The 17,477-nt window shown below is 35.0% G+C and overlaps 3 protein-coding genes across 4 annotated transcripts; all 3 read right to left on the reverse strand.

Moving 5' to 3' along the window:
* Positions 1-2,744: 2,744 nt before the first annotated feature.
* Positions 2,745-4,877, reverse strand: LOC123227130 (leucine-rich repeat protein 2-like). The gene is made up of 7 exons (XM_044651817.1): positions 4,680-4,877; positions 4,279-4,411; positions 4,107-4,178; positions 3,872-4,015; positions 3,701-3,772; positions 3,528-3,599; positions 2,745-2,975 (listed from the first exon to the last, which is right to left on the reverse strand). Exons 1-7 carry the CDS (start codon positions 4,759-4,761, stop codon positions 2,909-2,911), a joined length of 642 nt encoding a protein of 213 aa, XP_044507752.1. The 5' UTR covers positions 4,762-4,877; the 3' UTR covers positions 2,745-2,908.
* Positions 4,878-6,243: 1,366 nt separating this feature from the next.
* On the reverse strand, positions 6,244-10,475 carry LOC123227297. The gene is made up of 5 exons (XM_044652039.1): positions 10,274-10,475; positions 8,876-9,034; positions 8,611-8,783; positions 6,693-8,517; positions 6,244-6,584 (listed from the first exon to the last, which is right to left on the reverse strand). The coding sequence occupies exons 1-5, from the start codon at positions 10,403-10,405 to the stop codon at positions 6,528-6,530; spliced, it is 2,346 nt and encodes a 781-aa protein (XP_044507974.1). The 5' UTR covers positions 10,406-10,475; the 3' UTR covers positions 6,244-6,527.
* Positions 10,476-12,402: 1,927 nt separating this feature from the next.
* LOC123227203 (probable prolyl 4-hydroxylase 9) lies at positions 12,403-17,056 on the reverse strand. Of its 2 annotated transcripts, XM_044651905.1 has the most exons (8): positions 16,759-17,052; positions 16,535-16,654; positions 16,101-16,258; positions 15,709-15,811; positions 14,991-15,086; positions 14,341-14,406; positions 14,125-14,244; positions 12,403-12,865 (listed from the first exon to the last, which is right to left on the reverse strand). In XM_044651905.1, the coding sequence occupies exons 1-8, from the start codon at positions 16,867-16,869 to the stop codon at positions 12,779-12,781; spliced, it is 861 nt and encodes a 286-aa protein (XP_044507840.1). In that variant the 5' UTR covers positions 16,870-17,052; the 3' UTR covers positions 12,403-12,778. The 2 variants fall into 2 exon arrangements, with proteins under 2 accessions (XP_044507840.1, XP_044507841.1); XM_044651906.1 differs by lacking the exon at positions 14,341-14,406 and having other exon boundaries at positions 16,759-17,056.
* Positions 17,057-17,477: the final 421 nt, after the last annotated feature.

Below are 17,477 nucleotides of genomic sequence, written 5' to 3' on the forward strand. Positions count from 1 at the left end.
TTTAGATAAAATAATTTTTGGTCTGATTTTAAAAACTTTGACTCTTTTTGACCTTAATAGAGATAAAATTTTTCAATAAAAATAAAAATATGACAGGGACAAAGGTAAAAAATATATTGTAATTAGGGATAGAGATACATGTGTCCCCTCCTCTCTCCGACACATCCCTTCCCCTATCCTCGTTGTTGTCCTTGTCCCCATCTTTGTTCCTTTATATTAATAAATTTACTTAAAATATTAATATATATTTATAGTTTTAGATTATTTATGTTTTTTAAATTTATTTAGATTTTTTTATGTATATTAAAGTGGTTAATATATTATATTTGTGATTTTTGAAATAGTGGGTTGATTTTAATTTTACTTAATTTTGTTGTTTAATATATTTATATTATATTTAGAGAATATGAAGAAAAAAAAAATTTTACAGGTACCGGAAAAAGATTTTTTCCCTCAAAGATATAGGGAAGATGGAAAAGAGATTTTTCTTTACAGAGAAATGACAAATAATCATTTTCATCCTCATTCTCATAACGAGAATAAATCAGAGATAGAAATTGATATTTTCTGTGCCGCTCCTTGTTTCCATCCCTAATGTTCTTAACTTTTTTTTTTATTAAAAAAAAACTATTATTCCCGTTACAAACTTTAAAAATGATATATTTCTACATTCACGAAGATTTTCTTATTAATTCTTGTAAAATTCAGGGAAAAGATTAAAATACTTTTCATATTTGATTTTTGAAGTTTTAATATTAATGTAATAAGTTCTTACTCTCACTTCACCAATCTCCTATATCATACTCACTAATAGATGACTATTGGAATTATATTTCTTATATCCCACTTGTATTATTAAAGTCATCGTGTTTTGATTAACTCTTATCAATATCATTTTTTTCAAAGCTTTGATCTTGTCATCGTGTGAGATTAAGAGAAGAAAAAGATTGAATATCACCATGCCACCCCTCCGATAAGCATGTATCTTGCGGTGGTGTGAAATTGAAAGAAAAAAAAGGTTAGACCTAATTAATGTTGTCACCTGCCCAAGCACCTAGCTGGTTCTCCCTTAACCTAAAATATGAAAAAGAGATTTTGATTTTATAATTGTTTTTTATAAGCCAAGGAAAGGAATTCCTGGACACGTGACTGGCTATTATAGCGAGTGTAAGTTAATCCTTAAGGTAGCAAGTAGGCTGACTGTGTGAAACTCCAGGAATTCTGGCTGCTCATTGCCTTCTGTACACGAGTCTTCCTCTGCCATTCACTGCGCGCCACGTATCCCTTACCTTTACACGTCGCATTCAGACTTGACTTTGCTTAGGGCTTGAAATTTAGTTCTTGCAAGCTTCTTCTAAACAGATGCCAAAAACCAAACCTGTTCGACTTCATTTTTCCTCAATGGTAAAAATACTAAAGCCGAAATTTTAAGTCCATTCACTATTATTACCCTGTTATAATCTTCTGAAAAATCACATTGTTTCTCGATGATTGAAACCAATTGGCCCAATGATTCACTGTCCATCATAATAACGACCTACTCGATGGAACCACACAAAGAGTTTCAACAATGCATGATGGGGATGGTGGCATCAAAAATGTTGCAAAATTTGACAATTGATTGGAATTACCTGGAAGAGTTACCGCTATGTTGGTTGAGATGGAAGAGGAAATCACGAAAGATTTGGCAGAAGCTTTGTTTCTGGTGGTGGTGGTGATATTGGTCAGTTAAAGCGGCATTGAGTGGTAAAAGAAAGGAGACAAAAATGAAGTGGGAAAGGTTGTCGAAAAGGTGGGGCTGCCATTGTCCATACCTAAGAAAGGTGGTTTATGTTGAATTGTTTTAGTAGCCTGTCAATATTTTGGATGATAGGTTCCTAGAGAAGTTGATTTTCTCTCAAATTTCTGATCCCATGCAAGAATCTATTGTTCAGGCAACTCATGTTCAAGGAATGGTTTGCTCTGCAGCATTTAACATGAGTGTGGCACAAGCATTAGGAGGAAAAAAATAAGTACCATCAAAACTTAGTAGGTAGCTTCACTCACTGCAGCTGATCTTTAAAATGACTTTGGCACGTCCTCAGTATGATTAAGGATTTCAAGGTTGAGGGCTTACTAGTAAAGAGCATTATATACGCGATGGCTGTATGAATTATGAAAGTTAGAGATGTACGAGGGCCATTTCTCCTGGATAAACTCAAGGGTGCAAATGGCTACCTTATTAGGGATATGCCAAACCTTGGATCATCACTTGCCGTATGCTCATTATTTTCTTTTACTAATTAAAATTTCAAGAAGATCCCTTTGTATTCCCCGCCGTCTGCTTCTGCAAGAGAGAATAAAAAGCACAGTAAAAAGCACGGCTGCAATCAAGAGGCAAGATTGCTTAGTTTAAATTCAACTTAATTGTATTTATACAGAATTTGAGCTACTATCTACTCAAACTCAGCTCAAGAAATTAAAGTTAATCTTTATGAATCATATAAAGGATTTTTGGGCCTAACTCATTTAAAGAATAAAGACCAGATAGTTTATATATTAATAATAAATATTTATTTATATATTAATGATAATATGTCAATATGTTTTTTAATGTTATTTTATCTCTCAGTTAAAATACTTGATTCACATAATAACACATTAATGTTAATACACAAATGATTAGTTACTTTTCTTCATATGCAGCCACCATACAAATTGCAGAAACAGTAGCATTTCTCTAGATGGATGGTAAAATTGAGGTCTTAACGCTTCAAATTTCTTTAATCTCATTTTACTTGCTATTGTTACTAATGAAATGAAAAGTGTGGCACTGTCAAATACATAATACATTTAGGCATTTTATTCTGCTACTTCACCATATATAAGACTTAGCTATTACAGTCTTCAACACAAGTCCCATGTTTCTTCAGCATCCAAAGTCATAAGGCACCAGTCCTTGCAGCTCAGGTCCATTGAGCCTATTGCTCTCAAAACTGAATAAGAAAGCAACAAAACACATAATTTGAATACCCATCAAAACAACATTTGTAAAGTATAAAAGAGTAATGCTTTATGCACCTCATTTTGAGTATCCAATTGAATAGTCAAATGATGTGTTATCATGTGATTGAGTATTATTTGATCTTTAAATAAAAATCACTTAATCACATCATGACATATCATCTCAGTATCCAAATGAATACTAAAAACTTGGTGCATATAGTTTCAATGAGAATAAAATGTATCAACAGTAATTTAGCTACTAAAGAATCATGGAAAAACACTTGTTAATGCACCTTTACATGATATATAAAGATGCATAAATACTTTCCCTGTTGCAGTAAAAGATAAGGCCAAATAATTTTCCTGGTAAACAATCAAAACTTTCACCCGCTTTACGTATTATATGATTCTCACTGATTGATCGGAAATTGAATAAACCAAACATTCACATAAATCCATTCAAACCCTCAATCATAGGAGAAGTTTATGCCTTAGTACATGTAATTGTATGGCTAACGGCGATAGCAACAGTGGACTATTACCTTTCCATCGAAAAGCTTGCGAAGGGGCCATCAACTGGGATTGTTCCACACAGATTATTGTTGGAAACATCACTGCAACATTGGAAAAGGGTATCAAAATACAGCTAATAAAAGAATCATCCAAGCAGCGAATAAAGGTCTTGGTTCGACAATTTTTTTTTCTCTGTACTTACAAGACTTTTAGGTCTGATAGAGTGGTGAGTTCCCTCGGAATAGATCCTGTGAGCTTGTTGTTGTTTAACCGCCTGCGACATTGATTCAACCATGCCGAAATGTGAATTTCAAACTAGATTCAGAAGGTTTAAAGTTTTTGGCCAATCAATTGTCAGCAACAAGATACTCACAGAAATCTAAGTGACTTCAATTTGCCAAAAGACTTGGGGATTTTTCCTTCAAATCTGTTTTGATACAAATCCATGCTAATAAGGTTTTTCAGATTCCCCAACTCCTTTGGAATTTCTCCTCCAATGTCATTCCTGTAAAGCTCCCTGCAACCAATAAAGAAGCTCCCACACAATCACTACATAAAATATATAAATCAAGCAAGAATTGAAAATAAAGAGAGAGAGAGAGTAATACAAGTACTGCAGATGCTGAAGCTGGCCAAGTTCAGGCCCCAAAGACCCAGAAATGTTAGAGTTTCCCAAGTCCCTGATATTAAAAGAAAAAAACTGTAAATCAACAAGAATTGCAGAATGAAAGATACCCCAAAAAAAAAAAATCGAACAAGAAGAAAGAATCTGAATCTTACAAGCGAATCACGTGATTGTTGGCATCGCAGGTGACATGAAACCAGGTGCAGGGATTGACAAGAGATGGGTCCCAACTCTGCAACACATTTGTAGGGTCATTAAACCTGCTTCTCAAAGCATGCAAAGCATTTCCTGAAAACAAACAAAATAACCCACAATTAAAACAAATAAAAAAGAACACAAAATCTGCAACTCAACTAAAGAAAAATTAGAGGAAAAAAAAAAACAACTTTGCTTAACCGAAATGAACACAACATCGAAGTTAATTTTTTTTCTTATTTTCTGCACAATTTCGAACATGGGTCATGTTATCAAAAGAGAGGTCAGAAAGCAGAAGATTTTTTTTTAAAAAAAAAAAAGAAATTTCAGAGATAAAAGAGCAGAATGGCGGGGAGAATACCTTCAGAGTTGGTGGCGAGAGCCGGGGAAACGAAGAGAAAGAAAGAAAGAAAGGGAGAGAAAAGGAGAGAAACAGCAGCCATTATTAGACAGAGAAAAGAAGAGAAAGCAAAGCAATAATAAGTAACAAAAATACAGAGAGGAAGAGGGGAAAAAAGGAGGAGGACGAAAGAATGAATGGGTTTGGTGGGTGTAGTCAAGTGAAGTCAAGTCAATGGGCGTTGAAGAAAGTGAAGAGAGTTGAAGAGTTCAAACTTAGAAGTAACGTGAAGTGGAGACGAAAGTCAGAGTGTGATTGGCTGTGGAGAGTTGTCTGCCGCGTGATGCGGGTCCTGAGGTCCCTACTTGTTTGAAACTAACTGGCAACTTGGACTCTCTTCTTCAACACCGTGTATGACGGGGTGCTTGATTTTGGAGATGGTGCTCCCTGATGGAATCCCCACTCCCGTAAGTGCGTATTGTTTGTTGAATAACAGGGTTATCCTATTTGTGGGTGAATACATATTAAACTAAATTTGAATACTTTATGGTTCAAATTTTGTTTAAATAAAAAATATTTTAATATAAGTTTGATTGGAATTTGATTAATTAAAATTAAAGGTAATTAAAATTCAATTTGAATAAAAAATAATTTGATTTAGTTTACTAAACTTCGTTGCTCAAATATATTGTTTAAATTTATGGTTTCAGTTTACAATTCATTAACCAAATAACATTGTTTTATCTAATAATAAATAAAATAATATTATTTTAAAAATTATTTGACATAATCAGAATCAGACTCTGAACCAAGTTTGAATCAAATCAAACCATCTCAAGATCAAGATCATGAGCCAAAACAAGTTAAACTCCCTTTAACTTGAGTTCAATTCGGTTTTAAAATGAACTAACCATTCCAACTTAAACTTGACTTGAGTCAAGTTAGAATATGAGTTAGTTTGAATTTAATTTAAATCCAAATAATCAACTGAAGTTTATATATGTTCAAATTGGTTAAAGATATTATCAATAGGATAAATAATATTATAAATGAGATAGACAAGAAATAATATCACCGATAAGATGAATATCACTATTAAGATGAATATCACTATTATCCGAATAAAGAGGATTCAAGCTGAAAACTCAAGTGTGATATCAAATTGAAACTCTAAATGAAATTTAATTTAAATCTAATCAAATAAGCAGCTAAGTTGGCTTGATTCAAATCCAACACTATTGGACAATTAATTTCTTTACGTATTTTGCTATATATGATCTTTGGTTCTTATAATTTTATGATTTGATAATTGAATATTAATTGGGATGGTTTTGTTTCAAATTTTTATCATAATTTTATGGTAATATTTGTTGAATTTTTAGCAACGGCGGATTTCTGCATTTCAGGCCCTTAAATTCCAACTTCCTAAGTTCTTTATATATCCTGGCAGGTTATTACTCAAGTCTTCTTCCTGTGCCAACCACCCCAAAGTAGGGCTGGACTGAGCCTAACATCATTAAGTGGAAAATTTTATATGCAATGACAAAGAATGTCACACAGAGAAAAGTGGAGTCAAGGAAACAAGTTTAACAGGAGAATAATTGCTTATGTAATTCAATTTCATGGATACTTGGTGCTCATAGTTCAATCCTGTGAAACTGAGTTCAAGAATTACTAAATAACAATCATTTAAAAACCCTTCAACATATGAAAGGATTTATTTTGATTATGAAAGAAACATGCTAGAGGAAGCTCCTCCATGTTGATGAATCAATCAACAGTATCTCACAGGAAACAAATAGAAGTATACAGAGGACTGTATATGTTACAATTTGATTTTAACTTGAACACTCTACTTGGGGAGAAAAGCTACACTTCCTCCATTGCTTGCCTCCTTTCCTCCTCTTCAGCTTTAATCCAAGCAGCCTGAACGAAAGAAAGAACAAACAAACCCATCAAAAGATCAATTCATTTTATACTTCTGCACGAAAAAGCAAGCCAAAAACACTAGAAGCAAGAATGAGGGGAAATTACCTTCTCTCTTTCAAGTTTAGAAAGATGTGGCCTAATAGAGTTTCCTAAGCTCAATCCTCCCCATGCTTCTTGCAATTCTCTCTCCCTTGCTTCTCTACGAGATACTGATGATCTAACGGGGACTTCTGGTTCCTCAGCAGCAGCTGCAGCCACCTTTTCTCTCTCCAGTCTTGATTTATGTTTAACCAAAACTTTGTCAAGACTAACCTCTTCTTCATTCATCGATGAATGCGTGTTTCTCTTCACTTTTACGATTTCTTTGCTTGCATTGGACATCATTTTCTCCTTTTCCAATCTAGAAACATGCTTTACTAAGACTTTGTCCAAGCTATCACAATCTGTTACACTGTTCCCTATTTGTTTCTTTTCAGACCTATTGTAACCATAAGTATTTCCCTTGGACAATGCTTGCATTTTCTCCCTCTCCAACCGATGCACTGGCTTTACCAAGATCTTGTCAAGACTATCATTTTCAGAAAATCTAGCATCTTCCTTATTCAGGTCAAAATTTTCTTTCCCCACCACTGTAGTAGAAGAAGAAATTTCACTTTTCTCAGATTTTGGGACAGAATTTAAAGAATTCTTCTCTGTTGAATCAGTCACCCTGCTTTGAACTGGGTCATTATTTCTTCGGCTCCTAGCTTCTTGGACCTCTTTTTCCAGTCTCGAGACATGTTTCACAAGATACTTATCTAAACTGGGGACATCTTGAACATCTTCCTTCTGACGACTAACCACCTGGTTTGGCATTCCTCCTATTTCCAAGTTTTTATGAATTATCTCCAACTTATTTCCAGGGTTATTCTTTGCTTCTTCAACCTCTTTCATGAATTTTGAAGAACGCTTGACAAGAACACTTCCCAAATCAGAATCAGCCTCAGATTGAGAAGTTTCATTTTGTAACTTGACCAGTCCATGTTCAACTCTACCAGGATACTCCCCAGTAGTTTTCCTGGATTCATTCATTCTGGAATTCTTGGCTGCTTGCACCTCTCTTTCAAGTTTCGACATGTGCTTAACCAAAAACTTCTCTAGACTTGGGAGTTCTGACTCAGTATGTTTCCTGATTGCTGGCACATCCATAAAGTAATCAAGGTTAGTTTTTTTCGCTGTTCCTGCTCCCAAAGAAGACATTCGTCGGGGATTAAGAGCTGAAGTGGAGCTATCAGTAGCAGAGCTTGAATAATGTATCTTACAGTTCTCTACTTTAGCTAAGGCAGCATTTAAACCACAAGTTGCAACTATAGTGGCAAGAGATGAAAGTTCATCTTCCTGCAGGTGACTGAGCCTCTCAAGCATCATTTCTATCAGTTTGGTCATGCTGAACTTGTCGGAAGACTGCCTCCTCTTGGATTTTCTTTGCCTCATCCCATTAACTGGCATCTTCAAGTCCAAGTCTTGAGAACCAGAACCAGTATTTTGAGACACTGTTTCAAGTTCTGACCCAGACTCTGTTTCACATTCTGAAGAAAATCCTGATATTTCCTTATTACTGTCATTTGTGTCCGGATTCTCACTGATTTTATGCAGCAAATCTCTAAATTCATCTTTACTGAAGGAAGAGCAATTAGCAAGTCTAATGAATGCAGCTTTGACTGCTGCCGCAACTTCTTTATCTACCTCAAATGCAGTTTCAAATGATGCTGTAATGGTATGAGTAGTGGACACTTCACTGTTTTCAGCAGATGGTTCTATTTGACAATGCTTTTGAGGACAATTTGGCGTATCATACATGATAACTCCCATGGCTGTTGCTGCTTCAAAAGCTTCAGCTGCCGCTTTCTCAGATTCTGACAGAAGGGCTTCTGCTTCTTTGTTTTGGATCCTGCAAAAAAGAAAGAAAACTTGCATATTATGGGATCCTGAAGAGAAACTTAATAACTAAGTAATCATGTTCTCCATTCTCTCAAAAGTTTACCGTGCTGCTTTAAGTATTCGACACCAAGATGCTTCCACCAGTGCAGCTTTCCGAGCCTCCATGGCTTTGTGAGCAGCCTCTCTTGCTGCAATTTTCTCTCTAAGGACTCTTGAGTAATGTGGATTTGTGTCACCTAGTGTCTCATCCAGAGTTAAATTCATTCCATCTACTTCCTGAAATGAGAACCTGAGCAGTAGAATCTTGCTTCTACAAAGTAAACAAAGAGTTCTCATAAATATAAAAAAGAACATAACATATGACACACCTGCAGCATTCTTATCTTCCTCTTTAGATAGGAGTCCACCTTTTTGCGAGGAAACCAATTGATAGGAGAATTTTTTCGGTGAGGGGGCTTCTTAATTTGCGATGTAAACTTGTTTAGAGCATTCAACATTGATTGGGATGTCCCTTTTGGCGATCTACTCTATATTACTCAAAAAAAATTAATAAGCATAAACATAAAAGGTCAAATAACAAATAATACTGACATTTAGCAAATGGAGAATTTTTCGATGTTGCATACCACAAAAAAAACCTTACAACAATTGAATAAAATCATAAAGTTTCACCACATTGATAAAATTTCTGTTTGTTGTACAAGTTTAATGTACGGACATGACAAGAGAACATAATTCTTACAAGATATGATACTATGTCAGGATCTATTCCGTTTATAAGTATATTCCACCACATAACCATACATAAACAAAATCTGCAAGAAAAAAAGAGAAAACCTTGTATTTTTTTTCCATTAAGCTTTGTATCTCACCATAGTCAGCCTATAACATTCATCACCGGAAAAAGCAAAACAACTGTACAATAGGTGAACCATATACATCTCAATATCGTTCCTAAGCAGCAATCAGAAAACAAGTTGAGCTTGACTCAATATTATAGCATTCAAAGCTGACAGACAGAAAAGAGACACTATAATAAATTTTAAATTACTGAACTTGAATAAGGATTCTTGCTGTGAGGCAGTAACTTGGGGGGCAAAACAGAACAGCAAGGAACCATCAAATCACGTGCTAATTTGATATTCAAGAAAATTAAACAACTTCAACTTTTATCAACGAGGGATCGATTCAAGCCAAACCTGAACAAAGGTCACCTCGAAGCTAGGCTCGTTCGATTGGTGAACAGTTTCAATGGAGAAGAAGAAAAATCATTAGAATTCAGAAGAACCGAACAAGAAGAAGAAGAAGAATAGCCGAAAAAAGAAGAAAAATATTTGGCTATTGGCAGACGAGCAGACATCAACAAGAGGGTTCAGGCTGAACCAAGTTCAAGTTGAACTTATTCAAGCCAACAGCGATCCAAGTTTGACAGAGAGTTTCCAAGAACAATTGCAATATTGAGGTTTCTTTTCATATCAAATATGACAGAGACACAATTATAACACTCATAATTCACACTTTAAACAACGCAAACCACTATTGTATGATTCCAATCCACAGAAAACACTAGCAATATTAAAATTAAAAAACCCTAACATAAACTCTAATCCAAGAACGCAAGTACGTAAATTAACCCAAACACTCAAAACGCAGGTTTAAAACAACAACAACAACAACCGAAAAAAGAAATCTATGGTAATAGAAGAATAGACAGATATATCGACAAGAACCCAAATCTTGAAAGCGAAAAAACACAAGAGGTTTACCTTTCCGGATTTAGAATTGGCTGATACGGGCTCGTTTGAAACGCTTTCTTTGTTCGTAGAATCAACTGCTCTGTCATTGCTTAACTTGTCTGAGACTGCGGTGCAACCCAAGTCCAAGCACCCAAGATCCATTGTCAGATTAAGGAGATATTGTTGAGAGAGAAGTTTTGACCAGAAGAAAAATGGAATTGTGTGAGAGAGAATGTAATTACGGGAAGGGTGTCGTTTTGAGTAATACTGACTGATGATGTTCTGTTTTGAGTTATGTTTTTTTTTTTTTTTGTGTGTGTGTGTTTTTAAAATGTGAAGTAGCCGTTACAAACGAGGTTTTTGGTGGCAACGGTCGTTTTGGATATTGGGGAGTTATCTGGTACACTGGGATGTAGCGGCCCTCGTAGTGGTGAGACGTCCATGAGTATGGCACGGGGGTATTGAATCATAACACGAAACAAGAAAGGAAATCAAGAGCAAGCGAAATCAACCCATAAAACTTACCCAAAAATAAAAAAATCAACCCATAAAATTTAAAAATTGCCATAAATCCATAATTAATTACATAAATTGGGCAACATGTGAAACGTAATTTATCATTTTAAAAAATAAAACCTAGCTTTCCAAACTTACTTTCTCTATAACATTCTCAAGGTTGTTTCACACCGAGCGGCGATATTGGGCCTTGGCCAGTAAATGCAGCAATCCCCCCATAAATGTAGGGAGGGTTAATTTGAACTCTGGGTTTTTTCAAGGCCAAAGGACTATTTCCCACCCAAGGTTTGATGTTTTCTCAAATATCCACCCTTTAACTATGAAAATACCAAACACCCACCCATGAGCAGTTAAAATTAATTGTGGTAAGGGTAAAATCATCATTTTCTCTATAATTTTAAAAAATAAACTAAAATATAATCTATTTTTGCCCCCCTAAACTTTGAAAACTAAAATTTTCCCCTAGCCTAAGTTTTAAAAAATAGCAGTTTCATCCTAGGGTTTCGTTTTGAAATCTCCGGCGATATCTCCGGCTCCATTGCCGACGGCCTCTCCCTCCCGAAACATCTTCTCCTTTCGGCGATCTCTTTCCTCCCATTTGAACGTCCAATTGGCATCGGAGAAACCTTGGGAAATGAAGAACTTCGTCCTTTGTCTTCCCAGACGAAGAAGAAGACGAAGTTATCGTCTTCCCAGAAGAAGACCTCTGGGAAGACGACAGCTTCATCTTCGTCTCCCAAGGCTTCTCCGATGCCGATCGGACGTCCAAATGAGAGGAAAGAGATCGCCGGAATGAGAGGATGATTCGGGAGGGAGAGGTTGTCGACAATAGAGTCGGAGATGTTGCCAGAGATTTCAAAATAAAACCCTAGGGTGAAACTGCCATTTTTTAAAACTTAGGCTGGGGAAAAATTTTAGTTTTTAAAGTTTAGGGGGGTAAAAAGAGATAAAATTTTCAGGCGTTAGGGTTCTGTTAAATTTAACAGATCATGGGTGGGTGTTTGGTGTTTCTATAGTTAAAGGGTAGATATTTGAGAAAACATCAAACCTTGGGTGGGAAATAGTCCTTTGGCCTTTTTTCAAACCAGTGTACATTATAATTAAAAGATTATTGATAAGATAAACAATATCATTAATAAGATAAATGATATTAATGATAAAATAAATAGTATTACTAAAGAGACAAATTACCTAAATTTAAGTTAAATTAAAATTTCAATTTGAATTCAATTTGTTCGAGCCAACAAAAATTCAAATTTAAACTAGCTTACTTTAAATTCACCTTTGGAGAAAAGATCTATTTTAATTTGGTAAAAGTCTTCTAAATTATGAAATACTAACAAAATTTATATTCTTTTAAATTGAACTCAACTCAAATCTATAATGTCAATTTGTATTCAAACTCATTCGACCAGATAAAAAATATCACTAAAAGGCTATCAACGAAAAAATTGTCACCAAAGAGATGAATAATATCACCAGCAAAGCAAAGTCACCACAGACCAGCCAAACTTGAGCAAAGTTAAAGCTCCAACACTTTGAACACTTTGGTCAAACTAAATATAGATTTGAATTGGAGCTAACTCGGCGCGAATTCACCTCTTGATAAACATCTACTTTAACGTAGTGAAAGTCTTCTCAGCTAAGAAAAACCAGCAAAATTTATATTCTCCTAGTTGAGCATCAAATTCTGAAGCATAAATGCTGTCACAACCATATTCAGGATGATTTTTATTACAAGTTTTACACTTTCACACAATCACATTCACGATGAAACCCATCCGTTGTTATTAACAGCATTGGATATCAAATTTAAATGTGATGGAGCTGTAACTTAAAATGTTTCTCTAAATCAAGGATTCTTGGAGCCGCCAACATGAAAACTTCCATAAGGATTGCTAGCTAGAGAGGAACTGATCGTTTATTAGTATATAATTAGTTTGAAGCTTTCCTAGTTCTAAATGTAAAAGACACTCTAATAACCAAGAGACCGAATTCGGCCTGTATTGTATTTGACGGTTAGTCCTCTTGCTCTTGATCTCTAATCCACTTTGTTGCCACCCATTTCTGCCCTCTTATTACTGGGCAGCTTCCATGAAGAGATGTCTGCAAAAACATTCAACAGATTGCTATATGAGAAGACAGAAAAAAATTTTGGCAGAGCTATTCCCACCACCCCAAAAAAATTCTGGTGCTCTATTACTTCCCTGAAATTTATTTTGTACCAAATGATAAAAAGATAAGAAATACCAAATACAGAAAGCAATAAGTTACACACATTAGTTTTTCAAACAAATTTGGATTAAGTGTGCAAAAAATCAAAGCAATTCTGAAATTAACTGGAATTCACAGACTAAGCTTTCTTATGTTGCAGATAAAATTTGGTCAAGCTTCTTTAGCAATGTAGTGAATGACAAAAGGCCTATCAAATGAAGCAGATGGATTCCAATCAAAGTATATCCATACCAAAAATAATTGATACTTGATACTTGAATCCACATAGAGATTTGACTGTTCTTTATTTATATGTTTTAGTGCAAGTGTTATTCAAGATACTTTTATGCACCATAGATGGAGATAAATTAAGGTGGGGCTAGAGGTCAGTTGATAAGTTTATAAGATGGGAACAGGTGTTTCATATAATGAAAGGTCATGAAGAAGAGGGCACAAGTAAAACAGAGGACAGTTCAAGGTGAAGCTAGTATACCGTTATGGAGAAGTAACAGTTTAGTTCATCTATCATCTACTCTTCTTTGAAGAGGACATGAGAGTTCTAAATGCAATTTACACAGAACTCAGATCAATTCCTATTTTACCACACTACCAACAGACCAATCCAGTCATATTATGGTGAAATGGTTTATTCCAAAATAATGAAAGACTAACCATCATGAAGTTTTAAGAAGAGTTGAAAGGTACCACCATTACTGTTACTGATAAAATCCTCTATGTATGGTATGGGAAGTTGTTGCTATTGTAACCAAGGAGAAACAAGCTTAGCATCAGAAACTTCCATCCATATGACCACTAATTAGATCATGCAGACAGGATAAAGAGGAAAAATTGACAAGAAAATAGATTAATGGAAATTTTCATATAACATAGAACTTGCCGGAAAGGTGGGATTATAATACAAACATGAGCCTAACCTGTATGTTCAAAAAACCTAAACCATCTGTGGTTTCCTCCAACATAAGATGGTATGCCCAGTACCACCATAATTTTCAAGAATTACAATCCTCAGTTAACTTTACTATCCACTATTCTGATTAAATTAGAGGATATATCTCAAACTAGAGTTCCCTGTATTAGCAGAACAAACAGCTTATATGGATCAAATATGATTCGGAAACAAACAAAATTACCCGGTCAATTGTGCCATTTGGAAACAGTGAATAAAATAGAAGCCCATCCCCTCTCCTTGGCTTCACCTTTAGGCCAATGCATTTTTTGTAATCATAGCTCCAAGTTATTTTTGAGCCATTCTACATATCAAAAATGGAGAACCTGAGTACTGATGAGCAAAATGAATGAATAATATTAAAAACTAAGAAGATAAATCATGATATTTCCAGGTCTACCCCAAATGGGAACATGGTTTCTCCACCCTGCTCCACATCAGATAGATACAACAAGAAAGAAGCCATCTGCGAGTGCAAATCAAGAGCAATGGTGTAAATCTTGAGGGAAATTCGTTTTCATATGAAAGCAATTTCATAAGAACAAGATAGTATCTTACAATGATAAATTATTATTATTATTAGTTTCTTTTGTATAATATTCCAGCTACTGAAACTAATACTAAAAGAGGATCTGCAACTGCTTTAGCTGAAAATTATAGATTTACAGACATCCTATCAGATTAAGCACATAGGATAAAAAAGCATATGAACATAACACAAAATAGAACAGGAGGAAAAACCTAGAAACTTCCTTTCCCAGCACAAAAAGAAAAAAAACTTTTGTATGTAATATGACACAAGATGACAATTATAATATATGGCAGATAAAATAGGCCTAAAACCATTTTCAACATATAAACCTTACAGATCGTATAAGGTATGATAGAATGGTTTTCTTGACATAGCATCTTTTATCAACTAATTCATTATTATCCAGTGACGTTTTCTCTTCCTAAGATCATGGATCAATTTTTTTATTAAATGCCTGTAGAAAATAGTTGACTAGCTACAAAATCATGATGTTTTGGAGACACCTAGTAAGCAATTACCCTTTGGCTCTTTTGTGGGCCATATTCAGCCGGGTTGAATGCATCATAATGAGAATCGTACTTCTGGCCAATCTCATACTGTAAAACATTAAATGCCTGCAACATGGTGAAGCCATGTATTACTCAAACTAATTTATTAACAACCTGTAAAGAAAATTGAACTGTTGAACTTTTCATAGCAATGAAGAACCAGGGAAACATGGAGAGATGCATTATGTGACAGGAGAAACAGAAACAAAAATCAGTACCCCAAAATATGGCCCAATTTGACAAATAAATTAGAATCATGATGTAGATAATCTAATTGCAATTGCTACCAGGAGACACTAAGGTAAATTATAATTAATTTTGTTATTCTTGAATCTACCATCTACCCCATTCCACCCATCATTCTACACTAAACCTTGAGACACCTTCTTATGCATTTTTGAAACAAGAGTCATTCAAATCCAAGAAGTTTTCTACTTTTCCCACAATCACCATTTATCATACCAGAATGGACTTAAAACCTCACACTCACAATTCAAACAACTGACGCATATTAAGTTTTTGCACCCAACCCTAACACTACCCCATTTAATCATCAACCCATCTCAAAAACTTAGTAGGGATAAAGTAAGGCCCATATGAACAGTAACTTCTAGATTCCTTTGAACGTGCACCAAATATTTACCTTATTACCATATAAAGCAAACAAAAATTTGATACAAGATTGTACCTCCCCATGGGTCTTTGGGATCATAGTAACCCTTGCAATTTTCTCCTCAATGAAGTTCAAGGTTCCACTTTTATCTTCATATGCAGTAATAAATGTGCCTGAACTGTTGCAAAGAAATGTGAAAACCAAAACAAAGATTAAATACTACAAGCTGCAACCAAATTACTGTCTTATCAATTATTAACACATCAGAAACAATATCTTTCTATATGATCAGTACAAATAACTAAGAATCTACCGTCCTATCCAATTCTATACCTTTGCATTAACTACTCTTTGTACTTGCTAAGTCTTTTACTCTGATAAATAGTTTGGAAGAAGTAGATTCATTAAGCTCAGAAGCAATAATGCATAAGAGTATAATATTTGAATGACAATGGCACAAAAACCACCTTGTTCTAGTTCCTTTAGTACTCTCAGCAGTTTCTCCCTTTCGCAAAGCCAGGGTTGATGGCTTAAGGCGTGACTTTGCCATTTCAATAATGTTTTGGCATTGTTCTGCAGTTGCAAAGTTTGGGAAATAAAGAGCTCGTGGTTGCCAACTTAAAACCTGCACTAATAAATAAAAAAAGCCAAAAGAAATTAAAGAAGAAATGGCAATTGTAATAAATTATCCAAAAACTTGCTCCAAGAAACAATGCCTTAAGCAGCCAATCAAACAAACCTTCCCTGCACAATAAACAATCTCTACAACTAATGCAAACTTTATAAACCTTTAGACACAAAAATGAGCTCCTAATTAGTAAGATATCATCCAGAACAAGATATAGCAAATCCATATCAAAAAACTGAAAATTATAATAAAATATTTTTAAAAAAAAATCACCTGATACGGAATTGAATGAAGAGAAGGCTCCCCAGTTTCGCCATGCGGCATCAACCCATTTTGCTCCTCCTCCTTCTCCACTCCAAGCCTTCTCAGCCTCGGCCGTACATTGGGTACACCCTGCAACACAACCACCAAATTAAAATCCCGGTAAGATTACCCACCAAATCAACCATTTCGAATTACAGCAAAGCCTAACTTATTTACTAGCCCGGTAATCTTACCTGGGAAAGGAGAGTGGCTCCGAAAAAACCAGAGACGAAGAAAAGAAAACACAAAACAAAGACAATCGGCAACCCTAACTTTGGATTGGATCTCTTAGTTTTGGCTTTCATCTAGCACTTTAGCTCTTAGATCTACGGCTTCTTCTGAGAAGTTTTTGCTTTCGTTTTGTTTCCTTCTAATGGAATTACGGGAGAGTAAAAAGCGTTATTGGAGGGAGTTTTCTTCAGTTTTTCATGGACAAGACGTCAGAAGTTCAGTGGCCGCGCAGAATCTAAAGCAGCTCCTAGTATTAGAAAGCGTTTTTTTAGCAGAAATTGGTTCGCTTTTAAAAGCGTTATTTTTAGGCCCAAGCACCGACCCAAAGTACCTGTTTCTATAACTTTCCATCCCTGAATTTTGAAATTTTCAAACACCCCACCATAGGTGATTAAAGTTAACTAAACTCTAACCCCTTAAAATCTAATATCATTTCCCCCTCTAAATCTTAAAAACTAATATTTTACCCTCTAGGTAAAGTTTTAACAAATGACATTTCCCCCTTACGATTTAGTTTTCAATCTCCTACATCATTATCAATGACGAAAAATCTTCGACGTATCACCATATTCTAATGGTCTTTTTCTCTTCTTTGAAATATCGATCGATGAAAATCTCATTTGAGAAGATGAAGAGTTTTATCCTAAAATAAATCTTCATTGGTCAATGTTTCAGAAGAGGA

The sequence above is a fragment of the Mangifera indica genome, chromosome 10 (assembly GCF_011075055.1).
Source record: "Mangifera indica cultivar Alphonso chromosome 10, CATAS_Mindica_2.1, whole genome shotgun sequence".
NCBI lineage: Eukaryota > Viridiplantae > Streptophyta > Magnoliopsida > Sapindales > Anacardiaceae > Mangifera > Mangifera indica.

Bases quoted from the DNA above. Each gene is read 5' to 3' on its own strand.
- LOC123227130 (XM_044651817.1), bottom strand. From the start codon at position 4,761: ATGGCTGCTGTTTCTCTCCTTTTCTCTCCCTTTCTTTCTTTCTTTCTC. The intron at 3,773-3,871 runs GTGAGTATCTTG...TCAATGTCGCAG, and splicing joins TTGAAGTCACTTAGATTTCT to GCGGTTAAACAACAACAAGC. The intron at 2,976-3,527 runs GTAATAGTCCAC...TTTCTTATTCAG, and splicing joins GCAAGCTTTTCGATGGAAAG to TTTTGAGAGCAATAGGCTCA.
- LOC123227297 (XM_044652039.1), bottom strand. From the start codon at position 10,405: ATGGATCTTGGGTGCTTGGACTTGGGTTGCACCGCAGTCTCAGACAAG. The intron at 8,784-8,875 runs GTGTGTCATATG...TTCTCATTTCAG, and splicing joins GGAAGATAAGAATGCTGCAG to GAAGTAGATGGAATGAATTT. The intron at 8,518-8,610 runs GTAAACTTTTGA...TCTTTTTTGCAG, and splicing joins CGAATACTTAAAGCAGCACG to GATCCAAAACAAAGAAGCAG.
- LOC123227203 (XM_044651905.1), bottom strand. From the start codon at position 16,869: ATGAAAGCCAAAACTAAGAGATCCAATCCAAAGTTAGGGTTGCCGATT. The intron at 15,087-15,708 runs GTACAATCTTGT...ACCATGTTGCAG, and splicing joins TCCCAAAGACCCATGGGGAG to GCATTTAATGTTTTACAGTA. The intron at 14,245-14,340 runs GTAGACCTGGAA...TTTGATATGTAG, and splicing joins AAACCATGTTCCCATTTGGG to AATGGCTCAAAAATAACTTG.